Source organism: Chanodichthys erythropterus, chromosome 11 (genome assembly GCF_024489055.1).
Source record: "Chanodichthys erythropterus isolate Z2021 chromosome 11, ASM2448905v1, whole genome shotgun sequence".
Classification (NCBI taxonomy): domain Eukaryota; kingdom Metazoa; phylum Chordata; class Actinopteri; order Cypriniformes; family Xenocyprididae; genus Chanodichthys; species Chanodichthys erythropterus.
Window position 1 is genome coordinate 22,988,316 of NC_090231.1, and position 26,750 is coordinate 23,015,065.

General features: G+C 37.2%; 1 protein-coding gene across 2 annotated transcripts; it reads left to right on the plus strand.

Annotated features, from left to right (window-relative positions):
• The first annotated feature begins 2,266 nt into the window (after positions 1–2,266).
• Positions 2,267–26,355, plus strand: dync1li2 (dynein, cytoplasmic 1, light intermediate chain 2). Of its 2 annotated transcripts, none has more exons than XM_067402064.1 (13): positions 2,267–2,400; positions 3,060–3,133; positions 3,674–3,790; positions 4,196–4,426; positions 18,030–18,196; positions 19,998–20,091; positions 20,642–20,777; positions 20,918–21,029; positions 21,121–21,180; positions 22,124–22,165; positions 22,435–22,552; positions 23,437–23,571; positions 24,929–26,355. In XM_067402064.1, the coding sequence occupies exons 1-13, from the start codon at positions 2,306–2,308 to the stop codon at positions 25,036–25,038; spliced, it is 1,491 nt and encodes a 496-aa protein (XP_067258165.1). In that variant the 5' UTR covers positions 2,267–2,305; the 3' UTR covers positions 25,039–26,355. The 2 variants fall into 2 exon arrangements, with proteins under 2 accessions (XP_067258165.1, XP_067258166.1); XM_067402065.1 differs by having other exon boundaries at positions 24,934–26,355.
• Positions 26,356–26,750: the final 395 nt, after the last annotated feature.

The window sequence follows — 26,750 nt, forward strand, 5'->3', positions numbered from 1 at the left end:
CTATTCCAGGCAGAGAGTTCAAGGTTACAGAGTTCTCAGACTCTTTGAAATGCTGAGAGGTTTATGATCTGTGAGCTTTATGCCCCATAGAATGTTTGGCAAGCGTATCATATGTGATTAATCATACATCTCATGTCTAATAAACAACAACAATCATGTTTGCTCAGGAGCTTTCTTTTCGGGGGAAAAAAGAAGACAGCAGCCTCTAGTGTTTGAAGAATGATGGTGCATCAGGGGTAATGTTCAGATCTCAAAACCTGTGAACAAGAGGATGCGAATATTGATGAAAGACAGAATTACAGGAATAACATTTAAAAATGATACTTCTTTTTTTGTGCATGAATTCAAGTGGAACCCTTATGAAAGCTAGATAAAAAAAGCTGAATCTTGAAGTTTAAAATAAGACTCACTATAGTTATTATCAGGGTTATTATAGTTAACTATATAGACAATAACAACTAATAATAAAAATGACAAAAGCACAAAACAAAAGGCATATAATTATTCATTAAAATGTGATGTTTACAATTGAGGGTTTACTCCTCGTGTCAATAAAAGAACATGTTTTCTTGGCAGCAGGGTGTTAATGGCTAAAGAATAAAAGGAAGAAGGTCAGGTTACAGGCCTCTATATGAGTCAGGGTTTTGGCATGCTTATTCTCCCAGGAGACCCCAGTCTTACCCCTCCACTCATGCCAGTAAAGCACAGTTTCAGTTTGCCCGGCCATATGGAGCAGCCTAAGGGAATCGCCTCTAGATATAATTGTGGCAGTGCCTCAGCTGTCATCCCTTCACCCCAACACTTCATTTGGGCCTGAATGATGTGGATCACAATATCCTCATTACCTCAGCACCTATGTACACATATCCATTAGTTAAGGTCTTTATTTTCTATTCTTTCCATATTAGCCTATTTTGCCAGCTTCTTTTTGTATGTTTATATATCTGTTTAACATGGTCAGTTTGATCATTTCTTTAATGGTGTGATGCTCACCTTTTATGTTTAAGTAGCCTATCTACTAATGTCACTTTTGTCTTGAGACACTTAAAAAGAAACATGAAGTCTGTTATAACTGAATTTCTCTGTCTATAAATTAACCTAATGACTCAGTGGGTATGGAAAGTATTACATTTTTCACTCTTTGTTATATTGCAGCCATTTGCTAAAATCATTTAAGTCCATTTTTTTCCCTCATTAATGTATACACAGCACCGATGGAGGTGAGATTGACTCTTAATTTTCTGTTAAATGATAAGTCTAAGCTCACGTTGTCATGTGATCTTTCCACCGGCAGATGTCGTCGCTGCGTCGAAACTTTTCCAGCCACGAAAAAAAACTTAACCTAAAACTCAGTTCTTACAGTAGACTACATAAGGAAAACGTGTTTTATTTGATAAAGAACAAAATGATTTACAAAGGGTAAAACAAAACAAAATATTAAAATCTGCATAAAATAACATGAACAAGTTTGTGACCTCTAAAGAGATTACAGATTAAAACTATTTGTTGTATGTAAGTACTCCACATTCTTTGAAGACAGGTCCAAAATGACTTGGGTTAGGGATATATCGTACTACATTACTACAACTAGTAGCAAGTCTGTATATTCTATAATACAATTTGCATTTGATACATAAATAATTCTGATTCAGGCGGGTTCGCAAACCGTCGTCGTCTCATATGCCGTTCAGTTTCCTCTCCTTACATCCAGAATCAGATCTTCACCATGGAAAAGCAAACCACACAACTGGCCTCAGATCAGCGTGCGAATCACATCAACGCGCGCGGCAAAGTCTGAAATGACATCATTCAAGCCAACGCGGATAGTGCTGCCTTTTCAAATGCCTGATCATAATTATAAACATCAGGGCAAAAAGTAGTTTACGATTCATGTGTTCTGCATACTATTTTAAACAAGCGAAGTAAAACGTATGAGTTGTGAGGAACCATTCAGTGACATTTCTTGCTCTTCATTCCGGTTTTGTTAAGTTGTGTGTCTGTTTTTATCTTTCTAAGAGCACTGTGCGATAATTTATAACTCTTACTACGGTGAAGTCGTTCTTCATGAATATTAATTTAGTCACACTGCCTTTGCTTTGGAACCATGTTTGGAACCTGTCATGTGCCTAATTAATATTCATACACCCACTTACTAACGTCTGATTTAACTGGGAGAACGACACGGTACGTAATTAATATTCATGAGATAGTCCTTCGCCGTAGTAGGATAGGTAATTCTTGAAGCATCTCATGTGAGGTCCTCAGGCGCTCAGTGTGCGCCTCCCTTTGTGCCTCTCCACTCAAGATGGCTCCCGTTTTAGAGAAGAAGCTACTGGGCGCAGCCGGGACAGGCGACACTATGGAAAACAGCAACGAGGATGATGAAGGACAAAATCTCTGGTACGCTTATACCCTCAAAGTGTCCAGAAGTGCAGCGGATTTTGCAAGGAGTCAGTTTATTTGACAGTGTGATGTGCTGCTTTGTCACCAGCCGGGTGCTGCCCAGTTCAGACGCCGGTCCCGGATAAGCCCAAAACACTTCACATAAACTTACAGAAAAGTCTGGATCAGGCTACATTAGACATTTACAGCGGGCTAAATAATAAAGAAAGTCTCCTGAGACGTTAGATTGTCTCGGGTTTTTTTTGCTCATGTCACGATCACTGGTGTTTGTTGTGTGCTATTGACTAGCATTTGTTTAAACTCAACTGTTTAACTAACGTTACATGAGATCTGTAGCGTTCAAGTCGTTACTGATGAAGCTTTGCTTTGCTAATTAAATTTGAATGCGGGCGGTAATTTTTATGATTAGTGTCAGGAAAACTGACTGTTGTTTTGTGTTTCTGGTGGAATCTAACGGTTGATTGACATCCAGCTCCTGTGTGAGGGGTTCATTGTGGTAACGCTCTTTTTGTGGATATTTTGTTGACATTATATTACATAGTTACAGTTCGACTGCAGACGAAACTAAACATCCAACTACTGACTACGCTTTAAAGCTCATGTCTGTTAATGTCATGAATGGCAAGTGATCGGTGCTCATTTGTTTTGTTTTTCAGGACTTCAATCCTCAGCGAAGTTTCCACACGCTCAAGCTCTAAATTGCCCTCTGGGAAAAATATAGTGCTTTTCGGTATGTGAATTTTTCAATATCTACTTTTTAAAATGTATTACAATATATATTGCGTAACAATTACAATGTCAATTGTATTGAATTGTATTACAATTGCATGTATGCTGCTTCATTTAAATACATGTGCAGCCTTCAGCAAATATCTTTGAATATAATGTATGAAGCTGGTAAAAGGATAGTTCATTTCATTTTCAAAAATGAAAATTTTGTTACCAATATGGCTTACTTTTTTTCTGCGGAACAGAAATTAAGATATTTTTGAAGAATGCTGTTACTAAACTGTTTAGGTTATCATCGACTTGATCAAAAAACATCACAATATCTTATGTGTTCTGCATAGGAAAGAAAGTCATACAGGTTTTGAATGACATGAGTGATTGAATAATGACTCTTATAATTTTTGGGTGAACTATCTCTTTAACTTTGTCCAAGGTATACATCTGAAGAAATTTTCTTTGTCTTTACATTCAAAGTATTTTATTATTCAGTGCACCAATGTGTCATGATTTATGAGTGATATGATTTCTGGTGATGTTTCAGGGGAGGATGGTTCAGGAAAAACCACACTCATCGCAAAACTTCAAGGATCTGAGCACAGTAAGAAAGGTAGAGGGCTGGAATACTTGTACCTGAGTGTCCAGGATGAAGATCGAGAGGGTAAGTGATTTTAACATTAACATCATAAGGAAATTACAGAATGGTGTTTTAATTGTGGAAAGACGTCAGTACACACCTTTTTTCAATTTCAAGTCCACCTATGTTAATCTGCTAACTCCCCTGACTGCTTTGTTGGACAAAATGGCGGATTCGGCGTTATGATTGGTTAGATCACCTGTCAGTCAAACTCCTGGTGTAGAGTCATTTGTCTATTTTGTGTTAAAAGTATATTGTATTTTAAACAATATATTCATATATTGTTTTGTAAACAAATTACATAAGACTAGAATGACATAAATTATATAATAAATATTTTATTCTCTTTTGGGTACATTTATTCAGTCTGTAGAAAATGCAGTTTATTCAGTCTTTTTATTATTATTATTTACAAAAAAACTCTTCCAGATTTAACTCGCTGCAGCGTGTGGATCCTGGATGGAGACCTTTACCACAAAGGCTTGCTGAAGTTTGCAGTGACCTCTGAGTCGTTGAAGGACAGTCTTGTTGTGTTTGTGGTGGACATGTCACGGCCTTGGACCATCATGGAGTCTTTGCAGAAGTGGGCGAGTGTGCTACGTGAGCACGTGGACAAACTGAAGATCCCACCTGAGGAAATAAGAGAGATGGAGCAGAGGAGTAAGTGCTGTTTTGCTCTTTTACTACTAGGATGTACTAGTACCAACACCTTACTGTTTGCTTGCAGGGGTCATTCAGATTCAAGTGTGATTATGGGTGATTACGTGTGCATGACATCTAACTTTAGCTAACTTCTTCAGCTATTCTTCTTAAGTGGTCACTGGTCATTGTGAATAGCTGCAGGATGTTTGTTCAGCTAGAGGAACTTTTTTGCAGTACAATATAACCCATATCAGGCAGGTGGGATTTGGGAATATGAATGTTGATATAGCTTACCATTTAATCTATGTCAGTTTACAAATGTGCCTTCTCTGAAAAAAGTTCTGATCCTTTTCTGGTATGTTTTAAGTTATCATATGTTAATGTTTAGATTCAATAGCAGACTGTGACATTTTACATTTACATTTTGTTGTGGTGATGGTGATGAACCTTAAACATTAAAGAACATTTTTCTGTTGTGAATTCAGCGAGTAATATAGAAAGTCATGTGAATCTAGGGCATCATATGCTTTTATTGAAATTGTTTTGTTCATGAGTGCTGATCTAGTTTTTTTATGAGAGTTATGAGAGCAGGACCGCCTGCACTGTAGGATGGTTTGATGACAGTCTGGGTATGAAGCACTCTTTGTGCTTTGAATTTGCATGACCTGTGTTGTCAGACTCTTGCTGTTAGAATCAGAGTGGACACAAATACTGCCTCACTAGTAAGTGTTAGTCAAAATTATGTTTATTAATTAAAAATGTTTTAGAAAAAAAGCCCCTTACTAAAGCTGCATTTATTTGATCAGAAACACAGTGAAACTGTATTATTGTTAAATATTATTCCAATTTACCCGTTTTCCTATTTTAATATTTTTTTAAAATATCATTTTCAGCTCCGGTCTTCAGTGTCACATGATCCTTCAGAAATCATTCTAATATGCTGATTTGTTGCTCAAGAACCTTTTTTTCTTATGAATGTTAACAGTTTTGGAAACCGTGAATTCTTTGAATCAAAAGGGGAGAAAAACAGCATTTATTTGAAATGGAAATCATTTGCAACATTATAAACGTCACATTTGATCAGTTTAATGTGTCCTAGCTGAATAAAAGTAATAATTTATTTTTAAGGTGCCCTAGATTCAAAAATTGTATTTACCTCGCCATAGTTAAATAACAAGAGTTCAGTACATGGAAATGACATACAGTGAGTCTCAAACTCCATTGTTTCCTCCTCCTTAAATAAATCTCATTTGTTTAAAAGACTTCCGAAAAACAGGCGAATCTCAACATAACACCGACTGTTACGTAACAGTCGGGGTGTACGCCCCCAATATTTGCATATGCCAGCCCATATTCCCAACATTATGAAAGGCATTAGACAAGGGCAGAATGTCTGGATGTGCACAGCTGAATCAACAGATTAGGTAAGCATCAAGAACAACAGCGAAAAATGGCAGATGGAGCGATAATAACTGACATGATCCATGATATCATGATATTTTTAGTGATGTTTGTAAATTGTCTTTCTAAATGTTTCGTTAGCATGTTGCTAATGTACTGTTAAATGTGGTTAAAGTTACCATCGTTTCTTACTGTATTCACGGAGACGGACCGTTGCTATTTTCATTTTTAAACAGTCTGTATAATTCATAAACACAACTTCATTCTTTATAAATCTCTCCAACAGTGTAGCATTAGCCGTTAGCCATGAAGCATAGCCTCAAACTCATTCAGAATCAATGTAAACATCGAAATAAACACTGTACTTATGCAATTAGACATGCTGCACGACGAACACTTTATAAAGATCCATTTTGAGGGTTATATTAGCTGTTTGAACTTTTTTTTATGTTGTTTAAGGCAAGCGCGAGCTCTTGGGTCATGGAGCACGAGATTTAAAGGGCCACACACCCCGAATCGGCTCATTTCTAATTATGCCCTAAAATAGGCAGTTAAAAAAAATAATTAAAAAAAATCTATGGGGTATTTTGAGCTGAAACTTCAGACACATTCAGGGGACACCTTAGACTTATATTACATCTTTTAAAAAAAGTTCTAGGGCACCTATAAAATGGACTGACCCCAAACTTCTAAATGGTATTTATTAGGGCTTGAAGTGAATATTTTCGATTTTAAAACTTTTGAAACTTTTTTTTTCAAACATTTGATGACTTGGTGTTTTGCGTTATGAAAATATAACATACAGCTGGAACAATAGCGTTTGAGAAGTCTGAATGTTTTTGTAGTGTGAGTGAGAGGCAGAGTCCTCAGACATGAAGTGAGAGGCTATTTCTGAGGATGACTGTTTCTGCATATGCCCTATAAACAGGGCTGTGACAGCAGAATGGGGAAGTGGTTTGGCAATGGTATTGTTTTTTAGTTTGAGTATGAAATACAAAGCCCAGTGGTTTTACAACACATTTGATGGCAGTTTGAACCACTAGCTCTGTGACCACCACCTTAATGTATGGTGTTGTATGATGTATGATCTTTCTAAAAAATTTTTTTTTTTTCCATCATGCAGAACATGCTTCCTGTAATGATTTTCAATGTTTATTTTTGGTTCATTATAAATGTTTCATTGAAACATTCACATCATCCCATATTTACAGTTTTGTTATGAATAGCCTACATTCCCCATTTTAATACATTATCTATGTTGAAATAGTTGCTGTTTCAATATTAGTGACCTATCCACTGTTCCTCATTTACTAATTTCTGCTTAAAAATTGATTTTATTATACTCTACCATTCAAAATATGCGATCAGTAAGTATTTATTTTTCCTCATCTATATTATAATTCTGTAAGGTTTTCAACAGTTTTTTTTTTTTTTTTTTATGTATCAATATTTTACATTATTACTGTTTTTACTGTGTTTTTAAACAAATAAATGCAGCCTTGGTGAGCAAAAGAGACTTCTTTCAAAAACATTACAAAAATCTTACAGACCTCACACTTTTGAGCATGGTTTATATTTTATTTTTTAACTTCACATCCCACAATTGGTAAATGTTGGATGTATTGAATTAATGTCCAAACACATTAAGCCTTAAGCTGCTCTGAATTTCGTAAAACTGACCCACCCAGTAAAAGAGCCGTTGCTTCCTTAAGAAGCACAAGAAGCCTCTGCTCACTCCTTACATCTGACTGGATTCAGTGATGTCAGCAGCACTCTAGTGGGAAGGACAGTTCAGCCTCTCTTTCAAGGCGTTGCATCATGGTCTGCTCAGTCAGACGTTCCTGACATTCAAATCATTGCTGTAAGCAGGGCATGAGCACAACACCCGAGCACAACTCCAAACCACTGTGCTAAAACATACCGTCTCACAGCTCTTAGTCAGCTAACACATTAACTAACCTTTTTTTTTTTTTTTTTTTTTTAAATGTATTTTTTGTTGTTGTTGTTGTAGACTTGTTGATGTGCTAGGGAAATCCTTTTCTGTGTGGCCTTGTAGCTGTTTTTTTTTTTTTTTTTTAAACAAATACAACACTAATTAATTGGTATTTACAACTTAGTTTTTTGTCATAATGATTTGATAGATTCACTTGTTAGCAGTCTGATGACTTAATACCTGCAAATGCACACTGGATGTGTGTATTCTGTTGACCGTCCCCACCCTTGTTTGTGGAAGCTGGTCAAAGTCGACAGTAGAAAGTGATTGTAAACTGGTGCTTCTTTTGGTTGAGGTTATTACAGTAATACAGTCTTATTGATGTAAGAAGAGGTCACAGATTGATTTAAGAAAGTTACAGATTACCACAACTTTAATGTTGATTGTGTGGTGAAAACAGGCTGATCAAGTTATTTAAAAAAAAGTTCACTATGTTTAGAGAACTGTGGAAATAACATGAGGCAGTAGAATCAAGGCTATTATTTAAAAATGTCTGCAGATGGTGCCATGTGATATTTAACTCTTGCCTATTGGCTATTATCATTTAAGATGAATCACTAGATGGTAAACGCCTTGCCCTCTGGAAAAATTAAAATTTCCTAATGGACTCTTTGTCAAAAAAGTTTGCAATAGATAATCTTGTTCACTGGCTCCTGTGGAAACATTTATATAAACTCCACATCACAGGGTGTAGGTAACTGAGTATGATATGATGAATCTAGTTTATACACTACAGTTGAAAAAACAAACAAAAAAAAAAACACTAATATTGTGTAATATTTAGGGGTGTAACAAAATTCGAAGCGAAAAACCACAATACACCACCCATGGTACGTACCGCAGTACTCTCATGGCGTACTGAACGTCCCCTGCTGCACCGGCCCAGCACTGGCCCAGCCCTGGCCCATTGTTGAGGTTGACCTCACTTTACCTTATATCACAAATTTTTCTTCCTTGACATTTCATTAAATAGTAATAAGGGGTGTAATGGTATGTATTCGTCCCATGAATTTTCAGTACGTGTTGGAATGTGTACACAATGGATACAGCATTGTAGCCTAACCACCGTTAATCACCAAAAATCACAATAAGCTCCACGTTTTGTTACTTTTGATAAGAAACAAGGTGTCATCTTCCAAATTGTCCATTTTGTCATGAAATTCAAACAAAAAATGCCATTTTGATGCTCTTCAATGTTCTCCTCAGTTCAAGCGGCAGCGTGGAGCGTGAGTGAACTCCATCATCACTTCTTTAATACTAGTTACAGAATATAAACATGTATGAACATCCGAAGGTATGTTGAAAGAAATCATATAACTTACTGAAACGTATATCTCGTGAAATCGCTCAGTGTTTCAACTGTGGAAAGACATCAGTTTAACCGCTTGTAAACAATGTCATGTAGCATTACATTTACCTCAAGCAATTCATTGTGTCCACAGCTTGTCAGTTCACTAGAGAACCGAACTCTTTTGCTAAATATATGCACTATATTAGCTTATATATTCATTATGGATATTTTTCTTACAAAAATATAAAATTTGTATAAGTTCAAATGACTAGCTTCTGGCAGACGATTGTACGCAGAATGCGCAAGTCGATTTGTGGTGGAAGACTATCCTTTGACCTGATGCACAACGTAATGATGAACATTGTTAGAATTTGCTGTATTTGGCCGCGCAGTCGTTTTGTCATTAACACCCATCAGTTTCTGTGGGCCATACGTCTGTATGGGCCATTTGGTTCACACCTTTACAAACACAGAGTTGATTGCATCTGAGGCACAGTCACAATGTAAATGCATCTAACTAAAGATAACGAAAATACACATAATCTTTCAATCCCTCCTCTGATCATTTTTGATCATAAAACAAACTTCCATAAATCATGTATACAGCATGCTGCATACAGGTTTCATTACTTTCGTTGTCTTTGGTCATCATCTGGAGTGCTGAAACACCTGCAATCACACAAAAGAGAAAAGGGAAACGTATCTTGCCAAGGAAAATATTTTAATCAAATAACTCTTAACTGCTCCTAAAACTGTCCCTATTTAATATTGGCAGGACACTACTGTGTTTTTTCAGTGGCTGTATGTTTATGTCTTCGTCCTCAGGTGACAAAGCTAGAGCCTAAAAACCCTAGTCCCACCATTTCTGGACTCTGATAAACACTACTGCCATCTATCCCTCATCTCGAGGTAGAAGTTTCAAATCCCACTGGCTCACGTCGATCCACTTTTCTTTTCTTTGCACCTTAACTGCTCCATCAGCTACCAAGCAATCTTGATGTGGGCTTTTCCACCTGGTTTCTTGCTGTGACCTGAGTTTTTTTTTTAATTGTTAATCTACCATGGCCCCCCTTTGGAGGTGTCAACTTTATCCTTGGCATTGTGTACTGCCAGGCTGAGTGTTTCATCAGTTTGGACAAGGCTGTCAGATGTTAGATTTTCATTGGGCATGGGCCGGCCTGTGACATGTTCAAAGAAGCTTAGTCCTGTTTTCCTGTGGTCATCCTCACTGCATTGGCCGTCTTCATGCAGTTCAACTCCATTTGCCATCAATGATGTCTTTTCTTTGTGCACTTCATCCTGAATCTGTTTACTGTCTGGTTGTCTGTCTTGCTCAAGTTGTCTTAATGCCGCTGTATGTGCACCTCTCTCTTTTACGGCTTGTTTAGCAGCACCGTCTACTAGGACATCATCTTTGGCTTCAGTTTTTGAAAATTCTGTGTATGCTTTCACCTTTGGGATGGGGTCTTCATTTGTCTTATTTGACAAAACATATACATAAAACATATACATACACATAGGGCTGGACGATATGGACAAAATTTATATCACGATATAATTCTTAATTTCGGTCGATACGATATAATTCCGATATCGATATGAACTATATAATAGCCTCAGAAAAACTGCCAAGAACGGCCACAATGGATGTCTGTACCTACAAATGTCTGAAAAAAGAATTTGCCAAATATATGAAATCTCTTCCTATAAAACTATAATATTTTAGGAAAAAAAAAAACAGTACAAATAAATTTATGTTCAGCTTTTATTTGTATTTAGCCTTCATACAAACATAAAAAATAAACATAAGACTCAATCACTTTAGTAATATTAATATCTTTAACATTAAACTATAATGTAGGCTGATTTTATTATCCTTAATATAGATTAAAACAAAAGTGCTTCAGCCAAGATAAAGATTGTGAACAGTAAAAACAGAAAAAAACAGTGAGAAACAACAAAAACACATTGCTGGGGCAGGGACGCTGTTGAGTGTTGATGACACTAGGGGTACAACGGTTCAAATTGCTCACGGTTCGGTTCGTATCACGGTTTTAGGTTCCGTACCGAAACCGTGACCATAAAAATAGGACTACTGTCAAATAAAAATAAAGAAAATAAGAACAAACAATCAAACTACAAGCAACATCACAAATAAGTACAATAAAGCAAATATTCAAATAAAATAAACAGTGCTTTTCAGGTTTTTCAGGTATCTAACAGTAGTTTTCAGGTACAGAAAATGGATAAAGTAATCAAATATAAAATAACACTGCATATTATCCTCACTGTATAAAATAAATAAAGATGAATCATTATTGAAGTTACAAAAACTATTCAGTCAAGAGCAGTGAGTGATTTCTTTGTTATTTGTTGTTTGATTTAACATTTAAAAACAGGCAGCAGGAATATTTTTTTCCCCATTAAGACATGCACGATCCAGTACATATACTGTTACACATGTGCTGTCTTTCTCGACTGTTATACGTTCACTTAAGTCTTAAGACATAACTGACTATGTTTGCTAGGATACTCGCCAAGACGGGCATGTTGACATAATTTTTGTATGAATTTGTCCGCCGAAGCGCAAGACTTGAAAGAGAATTCAATATTTGCGCGCTGATTGAAATAAGCGTGTGCGCGCGTCGGATGAGCGCACACAAATCTTCTCACAGCGCGCGAGCTCTCTTTCGCGTCTTGTTCTTGAAAGTTTAAATCAGCAAGGCTTAAATGAGTTTAGTTTAAACAAAGATAGCAGCGTGTGCTGTTCAGGTCTCACCTGCACTCGCGCGCTATCAACGGGTGATGACGGCGTAAATGACTGGACATTACAGCAGACGGCACTCGCAGTTAACAGTTTACAAAGAGGGACTGTTTTATCCATGCTTTCTGATTATCGTTGTTGTAACGTTTTGCGCATCCATCGACTGAAACATACATTATCTGAACTCTCTGTCTGTTTTCCACGTTGCTATTTTAAACAAAGCATATTAACCAATAGATATGCTGAGCACTGGCTGATGGCTGCCTGTCTATGTGGTGTACGTCATCACGCAAATAGCCAATCGCGTTCTGCTCTTTCTAACCGCTGCGCCTCAGAGAAATGCAGTAATGTACGTTATCGAAATACCGGAAATGTTTAAAAATCATATCACCGTTATCGAAAAAAAATATATAGCGATATATATTGATATTGAATTATTGTCCAGCCCTACATACACATGGAGTACATCAGTTGTTGGATGAGATGTCACTAGTTTGTGCTGCAGAGAGAGGTTCTTCAGTTTTCCTGCGGCTCAAAAGCTTTCAGCAGAGTCTGCTTTTGCTTGTCTGTCAGCTGCTGAAACCTCTTCAACAAGTTGTCCTCATCATCACTTTGATGTGTTAAAATCAACTTGCAATCACGAACCCAGTGTCCTTCTTCGTTGCAGTACCTGTATCTTCCTTGAGCTTTTGCTTTTGGGTATCTCACATGGGTATCTCACATATTCACGTTCTTCATACCCCGTTGTCCTGTTGTTGAATGACAAGGTTTTGGTTTGCAAAGCTCTGAGATTGACTTCCTGTGTTCTTTCGATCTTTGCTGACCATTCAACAATCTGCATGAATGCTGTTCCAATGCTGTCTCAGTCGTCATAACTGATTTTAAGGGCTTTAGAAATCTCAGGTTTCAGTCCATTTACAAATGCGGTTTTAAGAGGCATGCTGGTATCTTTACTGAGATCTTCATTGTTATTCACACCGGCATATTCCAACCAAATTTGTATGAAGCTTTCTTCATACTCGGCAACACATTCTCCTGTCTTCTGCATGCATGAGGTAATTTTAGCCCAATTAACCTCTGCAGGTTTCAGTTCAAACAAGAATGTTCGTACAACTTCCCATCCAGCCTCAACGTTCACTTGAGACTCACCAGTCCTTCTTTCAACACTTTCTGTTAATCTCTTTTGGTCATTGTCCCTTAAGTTCACATTAACAATCATCACTCTGTCTAGTGGGTGCAAATTGTAGATTTTCTGCAAACGCTGAAGAAATTGCCAAGCTTTCCGTGGTTGTTTGTACACATGTGGCAAATCTTTTGACCATTTGTCAACTTGCTCTGGAGTAGCTGGCTGGTATGTTCTGTGTGGAACATATTTCTTTACCACTTTTGTGACAGTTCGAGTTCTTCGTTCACCATTTTCCTCATACTCCTCCTCATTGTCAATTTCAACTTCAGTCTTTCTGTTTTTGACAATTACAGGAGCAAGCCTAACCTTCAAGTTGTCCTTTATGATATCATCATGTGTGTTTAAATCGTTGTCAGAGTTCCCTGTGGAACTGCTGTCACTTTCTTCAAGCAGATAAAGGTCTTGTTGATCCTCATTCTTCTGGAGATCACTGAATGGATAGAGAAACACTTGTTCTGCTTTGCTGCTAGATCTTATGGAATGACTTTTTTTTTTCTTTCTCCAGAACAGTCTTTTGATTCCAATCGTTTGGAAAGCAAATTTAACAACTTAGCCTTCTCATTTAGTAGTCTTTCTTTGTCTTTCTTTTCATTCTGCAATTGTTCAGCCAGTGCTCGAACCTTTGCTTTCTTAATCTTTGCTTTTGTTCTCACGTAGTAACTTGTCAGCCTCACATTTCTGCAGATGCTGTTGAATTTGTTTGACCAAAATTACAGACAAGCCATCTCTGGTGATATTTGCTCTTAAGCGCTGCATCTTTCCATAAGCTCTTTTAATGTCCGGCAAGGCCCAATGTCCATTCTATGTCCAGAGTGCCTAATGTTGTACTTCTGGCAGATGTCACCCTGGCACTTCCTTAGTCCCAGCCTTTTGTCCAAATATTCATTCAGATTTTCCATCATTTGATCAATAGTAACATTTGGAGGTTCTGTTCCATGTCTTTCTGTTGTTGGCCTCAATGCAGGGCCATTACCATTGTTTTGTGCAGACTCAGCCATGGCAAGTACAGGAGATGTGCCCTCAGAGGTGTGAAACAGAACAAAAGGTGTTGGAGGCGTTAGGTGCTTAATCAGATTTAAATTCTCAGCAATCTTTTAAGGCAGAAACACACCAAGCCGACGGTCGGCCGTCGGGCAGTTTTTTTTCGTCGGCCGACTAAGTTTTCTCAGTGTGTTCCGCACCGTCGGCTGAAGTTGGTCCTCGTCGGCTTTTTTTCGGCCGATTCGAAATGTTGAATCGGTGTTGGAGCTCGTCGGTCCGTCGGGCCATCTGAAAATTCTGATTGGCTGCTCAGCTACTGCCGCCTGCTGTTTCAGAAAGGCATTTCATCTCACGCAGGCGCAGAACTGACGTGCTGCTTGGCTGTCGGCTGTTTAGCGTAGGTTTGGTGTGGCAGGGCTACTTTGGACACAGACACTGCCGACGTGAGCCAACCCCACAGTTTGTTTTCGTCGCCACTAATTCGTCGGCGTCGGCTTGGTGTGTTCTGGCCTTTAGACTGACCATTTCAGATACATGGACAAACCAAATATGTTTCCAAAATACAAAATTGTGTATTATACACTCTACTTGTACTCCTAACAATTTCCTAACAATCCAATGTTAAATGATAGTTAAATTTTATTCTTTTTAGTCTGCTAACTCAGCTTAGTTTTCAATACTACATTTTAAGACAAAACATTCCTTGTTTCCTTTCTGAAAACTTCTGACTGAAAAGACTTGTTTTATTCTTTTTGAGTCCTAGCTCACAAGGCTGAATTTAGTTCAAATTGGTCTCAATTTGCTTTAGATCTTTCCATATCTTTCATCGGAAGGCAAATAAACGTATAGTTCCAAGGCTTTGTGCCATCATCTTTTCACCCAGTAAGGGCATTTATTTCAAAATTAAAATAGTGGCTACTGAATTAGCACCCAGCAACATCAGTTCCAAGACATTCTATGGTTTCTGCAGTCTCTGGATGAATGGACTAAACTGTTTCCTTAACAATTTCTACAGACACAAAGAGAGAGGACCAAGCCTTTGCTTCTACAATCTCTTAATGAACGGACCATATTGTTTCTTAAACAATTCATACACACTCCAGAGAAAGGACCAAACCGTGTACTATATATCTGTGGGAATACAATCTCATGAGAATGGACTAAACCTTTTTCTTAAATGATTCTTACAGACTTAAAAGAACAGGGCCAAGCTATAAATCTTATTTCTATAACTCCTACAGTCTCAGAAGAATGAACTAAACATTTAAAAGGTTCCTACAGACTCACAAGAAATGCCCAAGCCTAAAATTCTCAACAGTGCTACACTGTATGTGACTACACTACAAATTTTACTGGTCTACTTATTATTCCTTTTTTTCTTTCTTTTCTTTTCTTTTCTTTTCTTTTCTTTTCTTTTCTTTTCTTTTCTTTTCTTTTCTTTTCTTTTCTTTTCTTTTCTTTTCTTTTCTTTTCTTTCTAAGAGAGCTGATAAGTTTCACTCACCAAATTAGGATATTTGAGACAGAATCCAGTTGATTGAAATAAATTGTATCCACAGATGCAGTCTGTTGATCTTCAACATAAAAACTGTAGATTCTCCAAGACTTTTGTGTTCACTTCTTGTTGCAGTTGGTGAGTTCTCTTCTTGTCAGTCTCTCCTGGCTGGCTCGCCAAATTGTTAGATTTTGCTGTATTTGGCCGTGCAGTCGTTTGGGTGGCTCGCCAATGTATTAGATTTCTCTAATACATAAAATAAGCTCGACCAGAGTTCTTGTGGGGAGAAGAATTTATTGAAGGTAGTAGTGTAGCACAGTTCTTCAGTGGTGATGTTAGCGTCAGCCTTCAAAATACCTTAACTCAAAGTTCTGTCTGTGGAACCTATTTGTTTGAGCCGTGAGAGGTGTCTAAGCTTATGAAACTCCAACATCCTGGGTCATACATAGCGTCAGAGGATTACTCATTAAGTGCATGCCGATTTGAGCATTCTGTGTACGGTCGTCTGCCAGAAGCTAGTTATTTGAATTGAAGTTTTAAATATGGATATTTTTCTTAAATTCTTTTTCGCTTCAGAAGGCCTTTATTAACCCACTTAATGGATGGATGCATTATTTTTTACTTCAAAACGCGGCTCCCCATTCACAACCATTATAAATCTCGGAGGATTAAGGATATTTTTAAATACATCCTCAATTGTGTTCATCTGAAAGAAGATAGTCAGATACACCTAGTATGGCTTGAGGGTGAGTAAATCATGGGATAATATTCATTTTTGGGGGAACTATCCCTTTAATGCTAAAAAAAAAATAAGATATATCTAAAAATAAGTAGCAACTGAATTTAGGCTAATAGTTTGGGCTCTGTTAACCTTTAATATTATAGTAATGTGCAAGTAAGGGCTCCCTATTTAGTTTACCACATTAGCAGAGATATTTATTTTCCCTTAAACTTTTAATTATAATTGAATTCATTTAAAGACAGAGACACAATTTGTTCAGTAAACCACTTTTTAATAATAATAATTAAAAAAGCAATTTTATGTTTAGTTTTGTCCCCCATGCTGTACTGAACCCAGACTGAACCGTGATTTCAAAACCGAGGTATGTACCGAACAGAAGTATTAATTTCTGTTCGGTAAAAAAAAATTCTTAGTGGAAAAAAAAAATAATAATAATTCTTAGTGACCAAACTTTTAAATGGTAGTTTATATTAAATCTGCTTTTAAGACTGGTGTGTCTGTTATTCCAGCAGAATGTTGTTCCATTAACAGTACGTTAAAGGAAGTTGTGCAGCTTGCCTGGTTTCTGGGTCATCTGGAGCTGCATTCTTAAGGTTCCTGAGGAAGTTCCTCCCCCTTTCCCTCCCTCACCACCCCCTCTATTTACAGCCAATAAAAGACCATTCCAGCCACCCTGCACATCACCACCATGCCCTCTTCTTATACTGTGTATCAGACCAGCAGTGACTAACATTGTTTTTGGTTGATGTTCCTGTGTTCTGTAATGCTTTGTGAGGATGAGGAGTTATGTAGGGCACAGACAGGGTCTTCTTGAGAATATGCTGTCAGATCTGTTCACATCTGAGCTGCTCTTCTACAGGCATTGGCTGTTCAAATGTGTCCACAACAAGTCATGATTTCAGGCAGTTTGTTACACAACAGATAATGAACTGTTGGGGCCAAAAACAATGCTACAAATCCTTGCCTACGCTAAGATTTATTTATTAATTTTGTAGTGTAATCTTTTTTTTTTTTTTTTTTTCACTTTTATTAGATCTGTTTTGGTCTTATGTAACCTGACTGGAATGTTCTAAATCTGTGGATGTTCTCTATATTTGTATGGGTTTTTATTGGTTGAGGCTATTTAAGACTTAAAGGGATAGTTCACCCCAAAATGAAATATCTGTTAATTTACTAACCCTGTATTTTTAAATTTCACTCATGATTTGTCTATCCATTGTGGTCCAAATATGATAAAAAATGGCAGCTCAGACTTGCTTGCTTGATGCACGAGAACAAACATCATAGGTTCTTGTGTGTCAAGCTCCATGTTTATAAAGTTATCTGTCACTTTCAAATGTCAGTCATTTCATTATTGGTAGTAAGCTAACATTAGCCTGGATGCAGTCTTCTTTGTAGATTATATAATTTTTGCAGGTCAACTAAGACATTTATTGTTGTGCCATTTAAAGAAATAATGAGAGTCAAACTTGGAGGTATAAATGATTTTTGTTGTTGTCATCATCAATCCAGTATATTGTTTAACCCCCATCGTCTGCTTATTGCAAAAAAAAAAAATCGTATCTCTGTATGATCTGTAGCCTCTGCTTATTTAAATTTCTTTTGAATTATTTGTAAAATAATATGGTTTAAATTGCAGTATGATGTAAATAGTAATGTGTAATGTGATGCTTTTGTTGTCAACTGTATGATGTACCTACGAACACTGTTTACTGTAAATATATGTATAAAAGTTTGACCCTGCTTTTGTCTTTCTCTCTTCTCTGCAGTGGTTAAGGCCTTCCAGGAGTATGCAGAACCAGAGGAAGCCACGCCAAGCTCTCCCCAGAGACGAGGGCCAGCAGCTGGGGGAGAAGATGAGAGTGTGCTGCTGCCCCTGGGAGACAACGTCCTCACACACAACTTGGGCATTCCAGTGCTCATAGTTTGCACAAAGGTGATAAAATCACGTCACATTGGGTCCAGTAGGTGTTTTATTTTCTTAACATATCAGTATAATAACTGTAATAAATATTTCTAAATTAATCACATTATTGAAGCACACTTTTTAATTAAGTTTTAAGAGAAAACTACTAGCCTAACTCATAATAATTTTAAAAACAGGCAGTAATAAAATAAGAACAAATAATCAAATTGTGAGCAATAGCACAAATAAATACAGTAGAGCAAACATATACAACTGAAATAAACAGTTCTTTTCAGGTTTATGTAGGTCTAAACTAGATTTTCAGGTACAGGAATGGTAATCAAATGTAAAATATCACTGCACAGTCTTCACTGTATTAAAGTTATTCAGTCAAGAGCAGTCAGCGATTTTATTTATTTATTTAGTTTGTTTGATTAACATTAAAAGCAGACAGCAGCAGGTATATTAGGCTAAAAACGTGCAAATGATCGACTGTGTTTTCAAAAGAACAGCATTAATTTTAAATGGAAAACATTATAAACTGTCACTTTTGATCAATGTAATTCATTCTTGCTGAAAGTCAAGTCAATTTCTTTCAAGAAAGTAAAAAACATCTTACTGACCCCAAACTTTTGAACGATAGTGTACGTCCTGTGTATAAATAGTAGTGTGTAGGTATACAGTTTTGGAAATTTGAGTAGATATTTTGAGTTGTTTTGCTCAGTGTTAAGGGAATTTTGTTTCTGATGCATCATTGAGTGTCTTTAAGTGGATGAAAAGCTCTCTTTATGGAGTCTCAGTAGCCTGCAGGTCCAGAGCTGCAGACTCACCATGCTCCCCTCACATGCTCTCTCGGATCAGAACATGCTCAGTGTTCTCTTCTATTGTTAGCCTCCCTCCAGCCCTGGGTGCATGAAAGACAACCCCTTTTTAAATGAGGTGGTGTAGGTCTGAGAGTAAAATGTTTGCTCTTTGTTCTTTTCAATAACAAGAGGCAAAGTGATCAAACAGCCTCACCCTGGGATAGAGGAGAATAGAGCCTGATTGAATTTCAGAATGCAGTTCCAGTTTTCTTGAAAGCACAAAATTCGTTTTTATCAATATGCATTAGTATCATTGTTACAGATCTGCAAAAACAGCAGCATTTCACTGGCCTACTGCAACACAGTTAACCCAAAAATGAACATTGTCATTTACTCCCTTCTTTCTGTTAACGCAAAAGATATTTTGAAGAATGCTGAGGTCCAAACAACATTGGATGCCATTGATTTTTTTTTTTTTAAAGATCTTTTTAAAGATATCTGGAGTAGGTTTAGCTTACTATATTTATAAATTGCATTGCTGTGTTATCACATTTTTAACTTTTTTTTTTTTTTAGTGTTCTAGACAGGATGTGTTTATTATTAAGTGAGATAGTATGTCCTGTGGTTCAGGTCAGCAGTGTCTGTGACATGCAGAGATGAGTTTGCATTTGCAGTGATGGTCATGGCAGCCTCCTGGATTTTTAAGCAGCCTAGTCGGCACCTCCTCTTCCTGCCAAAACGATTATGGCTGGCAATCGGCCACAACCTGAGTCATTCACAAATATGGCTGCTGCCTCGTAATGAATCCCATTAAGCATGTGTGCGCTCGTCTGCTATTTTTAGGATGGTGTGTCTGTCTTTTAAAAACAAACAGGAACTTAAAGGTTCAATACATTTAAAGTGGTTGTTCACTCAAAAATGACAATTTTCACTCTTGTGTTTTGATATATCAAATATGATGTGTTAAGACACACTGAACCTAAGACCTAAGTTTTTCCTCCTGAATGATTTCTGTCTCTGTCATTTAGTGTGATGCTGTCAGTGTACTAGAGAAGGAGCACGACTACAAGGAGGAGCATTTTGACTTCATTCAGTCACACATCCGGCGGTTCTGTCTACAATGTATCCTACACACTCAGTCTCAACATTTGTGCTGTTGTAATATTACACTTTCCCTATAAAGTACACTGTAAAAAGTCGTTTTAAATTTACTGCAAAAAAATGGCAGCTGTGGTTGGCAGAAATTTATTGTAATGTTCAGTATTACGTGGTACATTTTCTGTACATTTTCCAACTTATAATCGTATATTTCATCAAGTTATTTAATTTTAATATACCAATCTACTTGAAGTACAAAAATCTGCTCTTTACCTTTCTTTTTACCAGGTGGTAAAAATGAAAGCTACATGATGAGTGAGTTCATCAAAAAAAAAAAAAAAAAAAAAAGTCCAATGCTCATGTTTAGACATTAACTCAAAAAATGTAACACAAACTCCCTTAATGTTCTATACTGATAACAATAAGAAGAATTCAAAATATTTACATAAAATATGTGATGTATCATGCAGGGACTTCTGGGAATGTCCTTTTTACAGTTTTTTTTTTTTTTTTTTTGTTTTTTTTACAAATTACAAACATTTTTTGTGTACTTACCCTTAATCAAGCCTCAAAGATGGAGCTGGCTTGATTTACACTTCAGTCAAAGAGGAAAAGAACCTGGACCTTCTCTACAAATACATGGTGCACAAAATATACGACTTCCAGTTTACAACGCCTGCCTTAGTGGTGGAGAAGGACACTGTGTTCATGTGAGATCTCTGAAATCCCCTAAAAACATTGCATTTATCTTTTTATTATTTATCTTTTTATGTAAGAAAACAATGTCTAATTCAATTTAGTGCGATTTTCTTTTTTTTTTTTTTTTCTTTTTTTTTTTATCTCTACATAGTCCATCCGGATGGGACAATGACAAGAAAATTGCCATCCTGCATGAAAACTTCACAACAGTTCGACCTGAAGATCCCTTTGAAGACTTTATAACAAAACCTCCTGTACGAAAGGTGAGAAGAGAGAAAACCTAGGAATGAGAATTTCACGTTATCGGCTACTGCTTGTGTAAAATTTGCCTTTTTGTCTCCTTTGACTCTAAAGTTGGTGCATGACAAGGAAATCAGTGCAGAGGATGAGCAGGTCTTCCTCATGAAACAGCAGGTATGAGAACAGACTTCAGTTTTAGGTTCAGGTTTCTTTCGTTCAATGCTGAAGTTACACATTAGGAAGGCAGCCAAGACGAACCTCCACCAATCAAGTGATCTCTTCTCTGACGTCATCATGTATCTCTCACAGAGCTCTCCTGCTGTCCCTCATTAGTTTGATTAGATACAGTGAAATCCATTTGACTTGTTTATTTTCCCTCATGGTTCCACAGTTTTCTGACCAGCCAGGAGCTGGTGAAGCCTTTTCATTGTTTAATTGGCTGACCCAGGGTCAGCTGTGCTACATACTGTTTACTTACGCAATATTTGATAATTTTAAAACAATGATTAATTCCTAATGGACATTATAAGCAAACTTCTCTGGATGCTCACTGTGGTTCAAATATCCTGAACTGCTCCATGTGGTTTAATCAGTTGTGAAGTGTTTATGTGAGGGGCTTTTATTGAGAATGGTCTTTAACACAATATTAGGCAGCATGTAAACACGGTCAACGTTATTAAGCGGCTGCTTTTGATTTCACCAAGAACATTCATTTCCTTGTCTTTGAAATAAAAAGATCACTGTGTGTGACATGGAATACAAACAAAGTGTTGTGTATCAGCTAGATAATAGTTGTATAATAATTTAAGTATCTTTATTAAAATGTCATCATAGTGTCAGTAAAATACTCACTTAAAATACTCTACCATTCAAAATTTTGGCATCGGTAAGAAAAGTCTCACCAAGGCATATTTATTTGAATGTCTTTACTATCAGTTTTGATCAATATAACGCATACTTGCTGAATAAAAGTACTAATTTCTTAATAAAAAAAAATCTAACTGATCCCAAATGTTTGATCGGTAGTATATGTATTTCAAAATAATGATTTAAGCTTCTTATTAAAGTTTGGCATATCAGTATTTCAGCTTTCCTGTCTTCCCTTACTTTATTACAGTCATTGTTAGCCAAGCAGCCAGCCACACCCACAAGAGGAACAGTAAGTGTGACTTCGGACTGCACGCTCACCTCACACACTTAAGTGTGACACTGTTATGCTGCTTTGAGGATTTTGTGTGAAAATGTTTTGACACTTACGCGTTATCATTTTACAAAAGCCACTGAATCCTTTCGCTTTGTTTAAATTGCATTTTATATAATATATATATATATATATAAGTAATAATTTTGTGTAGTGTGAAATCTAAATCTGCTGAATTGCTTTGCAATTTCCTGACACCTGTTTTTTGTTTGTTTGTGTGCATCTAGGAGTCACCTGCCCGGACAACATCTGGTTCACCCAGGCCGACAGGCCGAACAGGGCCCACCAATGTGGCTAGTGTCTCACCCATGACCGCGGTGAAGAAACCAGACCCTAACATGAAAGGTAAGATATCTTGCCTCACAAGATTACGTGCACCACTTGATGCAGAACCTAAATGAAGCTTTGTGATCTCATGGCTCTCTGTTCATCAGGATGGCACAAATAACACATGATTGTGCAGTCAAGCAAAAACAGTGTTTTTGTGAGCGTCTAAATATGAGCACTTTGCTCTCTCTCTTTCTTTCTCTTCCACACTCATCTCATTTTGCTGGATCACCCCTCTGCCTCTGTCTTGCAGTGTTCTTCTCTTTAAAACACTGCCCCCCTGAGGAGACCATTGGAACAATTCCCTAAACACTATATTCCTACTGGTTCCAGTTGGTGTGGGGAAAAATGAAATTTTCCCATTATTAAGCTCAGCTGGACAGCATATCAAAATCCAGCAGGAATAGATTCAGTCACTTTATTTGTCTTATTTATTAAATATACTTTAATTGAATCTTAAACCACCCTGTAGGGTATCAGGTATCATATTTCACATTTTTTTAATTTTGCACTATCTTTCAGTTAATAGCCAGCTTGTGAGCATTGTAGTTAGTCATTGAAATTAAAGGGTTAGTTCAATTCTGTCATTAATTACTCACCTTCATGTCGTTCCACACCCGTAAGACCTTTGCTCATCTTTGAAACACAAATTAAGATATTTTTGATGAAATCTGAGCTCTGTTTGACTCCTCCATAGACAGCAATATAACCACCACTTTCAAGGTCCAGAAAGGTACTAAAGACATCATTAAAATAAACAGTGGACGTGACTGCAGTGCTTCAAGCTTAATTTTATGAAGAGACAGAGAATGTGCTTTTGAATACCTCCGTGTAAGTGAATATCAGTTGGGCCTCCCCATTGTAACTTGTAGTCATGATATTTAATTTGTGTATGTTTATAGGAGCAGCAGCAAATGAGGGAGTGCTGGCCAACTTCTTCAACAGTCTGCTAAGTAAAAAGACAGGTGTTCCAGGCAGTCCTGGGTCGCCAGGGGCAGGGGCAGGAGCGGCTGTACAAGGTTCTGCCAAGAAAACAGGTAAATTCTTCCTTTGCCAGCGTCATGTCTAGGAACAGGTGAATCTCACAAAGTACTGCCATGTATGAGTCATATATATATATATATATATATATGAAGTACACAGCAACATACACAGGACAAATCCAAACATTATCCTGAATGTGTGTGAAAACAACATGAATGTACTGAAATGTGTCTCTGCACAAATACAATGTGCGATCAGTGCGTCGAGAGTGCTCATATATGATTTCATGCTGATATATGCGCATCAACATAACGGACTCACGCGTGCTTAATGTACGACTCCTGTACATCGCCACAATGGTCTTTACTTTGATTGCAATCCTCATCCATCAAAACTTTCAAAGCAAGAAGCTGATTTGCTTTATCCAGCCGAGAAACATAGTTTTCATATCATGTGGCCTTACAGCGGTGGGATGTTTCGACGTTCCGTTCAGACAGCAACAGCGTGATGCGGGAGGGCTCGCGCTCTGCAGATACAATGACACAACATGACAGAGAGTTTGTGTTTTAAAGCGAATCAGACACTGGAATGAATAATTCTCTCTGCCTTCTCTGATATAATCAGCATGGACTTTAAGATCATCTAACTGCGTGACGTAAATTACGTTATGACGCAATTCCACATGCTTCAGTAATTTTTTGCCTTAAATATGCGTTACATTTTATAATATAGGATAATCAATGGCTAGCTGTACATTAAACTAATTTAATGCATGATGTGGAGACAAAGAATTGTGTGGATGCAAAATCTGATTGGAGTTTTTTTTTTTTTTTTTTGGATTTTGGCTTGAATTATGACTTGTACAATCCTTCATGAGGTTCACCTGATCACCTTCTGTCATGTTTTTTGCTGGAAAATGCTGTTTATTTTGGAGTTTTACCCTTAGAGCCAGAGAGAGTATCCAGAAGGAATGGGCTGAAAAGCCTGTGTGAGTGACGCCACCATGAATGGTGATATCTCATACTCGCTGGTTTTCATACTTAGAAGGATGTGAAATTCATGCCAACTGCACTTTTCATTTATGATATTTTGTTAGTTGTTTACATGAAGTTCTAATATATTAACACGTTTCTGTTCTTTACCTGCTATTATGGCCCAGCATGTAAATGAAATTTCCCTTTGATAAAGAACCCCATGCAATTTTTTTTCTTTCTTTCCTTTTTCATGTCTTTCTCAGTAAGTTTGCATTCGTGTAGCCACACGGCATGCTGCTTTTGAATGCATACCAGCATGCAGCACTCATCCACATCCACCGAATTGGTTCCCACATAACTAGCATGTGTTATTTTTATATACAACACAGAAACTACAGGAGATTACTCTGTTTTTTCTTGCTCTCCTTTTTCCAAGGGCAGAAGCCGGGTTTGACTGACGTCCAGGCAGAACTGGACCGAATGACTCGTAAACCCGACTCGATGGTAACGGCCAACAACACCCCAGCGACGGAGAACGAGGCATGAGCGCGTCAACAGCATTGTCCAATCTGGAAATCAACATGTAAAGACATAAAGGAGAAAAAAAAATGCTATTCATGACCAAAATTCCCCCCACCTTGTGTATCAATCAGCAAACAGACCGAAAGTGTTGGGATTCTATCAGATGTATAGGCTCTGATGTTGTGGGGGAAAGAGAGGTAGATAATTGAAAAGATGCAACTGCTTTTCTTTGTTTTCATTTCCAGACCCCTTTCTATGTTTGTTTGTTTATTTGTGGTGATTAATTTTTGGTGTGGCATGGTAGGTCAGGTAATGGGTGCTCTCTCCTTAAGGAGGCAGTCAAACCTCTAAAGTGTGGGGCCTTGCTTGGCTTGGGACACCTTTAACTGCACCCATTCCCCTCCTCCTGACAAGAGCAGAAACGCACTGCTGCATTCAACGAGCAGTCGCTTCGAGTGTTGCAATCTGCTACAACTACTGCTAAAAGCCTAAACATATTCATCGAAAACAAGAAGTACTTGCAAAAAGTATATAGTGTGTACAAACGTAGTTGCATTTATGCTGATGTATTTATAAAGAAGAAAGCAAATCAAGCTTTTATTTTCTCTCTGTGTTTTATCAGTGAGACGTTAAGCTTCACTTAACATGGTTAACATCACTGATGTCATGACACTAATGACACATACCCATTGGCCTTCAGCATACAGGAATGGCAGACATTGCCACACCGCCTCTTTGAATTATGTAAATATGCGCTAAATATTTGCTATACGAGCTTTGATTTGATTTTGTATTAAATTGAATTATTTTAACAATTTATGGAGAACTATTTCAGATGAAACAAGCATTGATGAGTATCAGGCTGAGCATTTTCTTTTGGCTATGGTTGTTTTTGGAGGAGAGGGGCAGGGCAGCATCTTTCCTAGTATAACTCCCAAGTGCCTGTGTTATAGTGGAGGTGCTTGTCTCTAAAAGAGTAATTGCACTGTAGCATCAACAGTCAATAGTTCTTTTTCTTTTTTTTTTTTTTTGGTCCAGCTTCATGTAATTTATTTTTGTTTTGTGGTCCTTGCTTTTTTGCTAAAATTACACATTTTGCTTACTTCAGTGGCCTAGATTCTTTTTTTGCTGCCATAGGGAGCTTGCCTTTCTTTTCGTGAATGTCAGTGTCCACATAAAACGTGTTTAGCATCTTGCCGGGACATTTCGTCCCACCCTCAAGTTTGAAATTGTGGTTTAAACCACTACTACCATTCTCATGTGGCCAAGTGACAGACTGTACGTCATGTCTTTTGTCAGTCCTTTACAAATGAGATATCAGGTTTGTTAGCGCATATATATATATATATATATATATATATATATATATATATATATATATATATATATATATATATATATATATATATATATATATATATATATATATATATATATATATATATATATTATATAATATAAACTTGAGAACTGTTTAACATTAAACATTACCGGTTTCTTGCGCAGTGTAGGTGTTTCTGTAGGCGACGCTTGCGATGTTTGTTTTGTGTGCCCTGCCTCAGTGCCCACTGGAAGTGACGACTTTGCCTTCAGTGTAGCATTCACTGTTGTCACTCCACATGCTCTGTCTCTTCACTCAGGGTAGGTTTGAGTCCATACAACAGCCTTGTCCGTCTTCATATTAAATTTCTCAACATTTTCTTCCACTACTGATACTGTATCAAACCGTTTTTCTT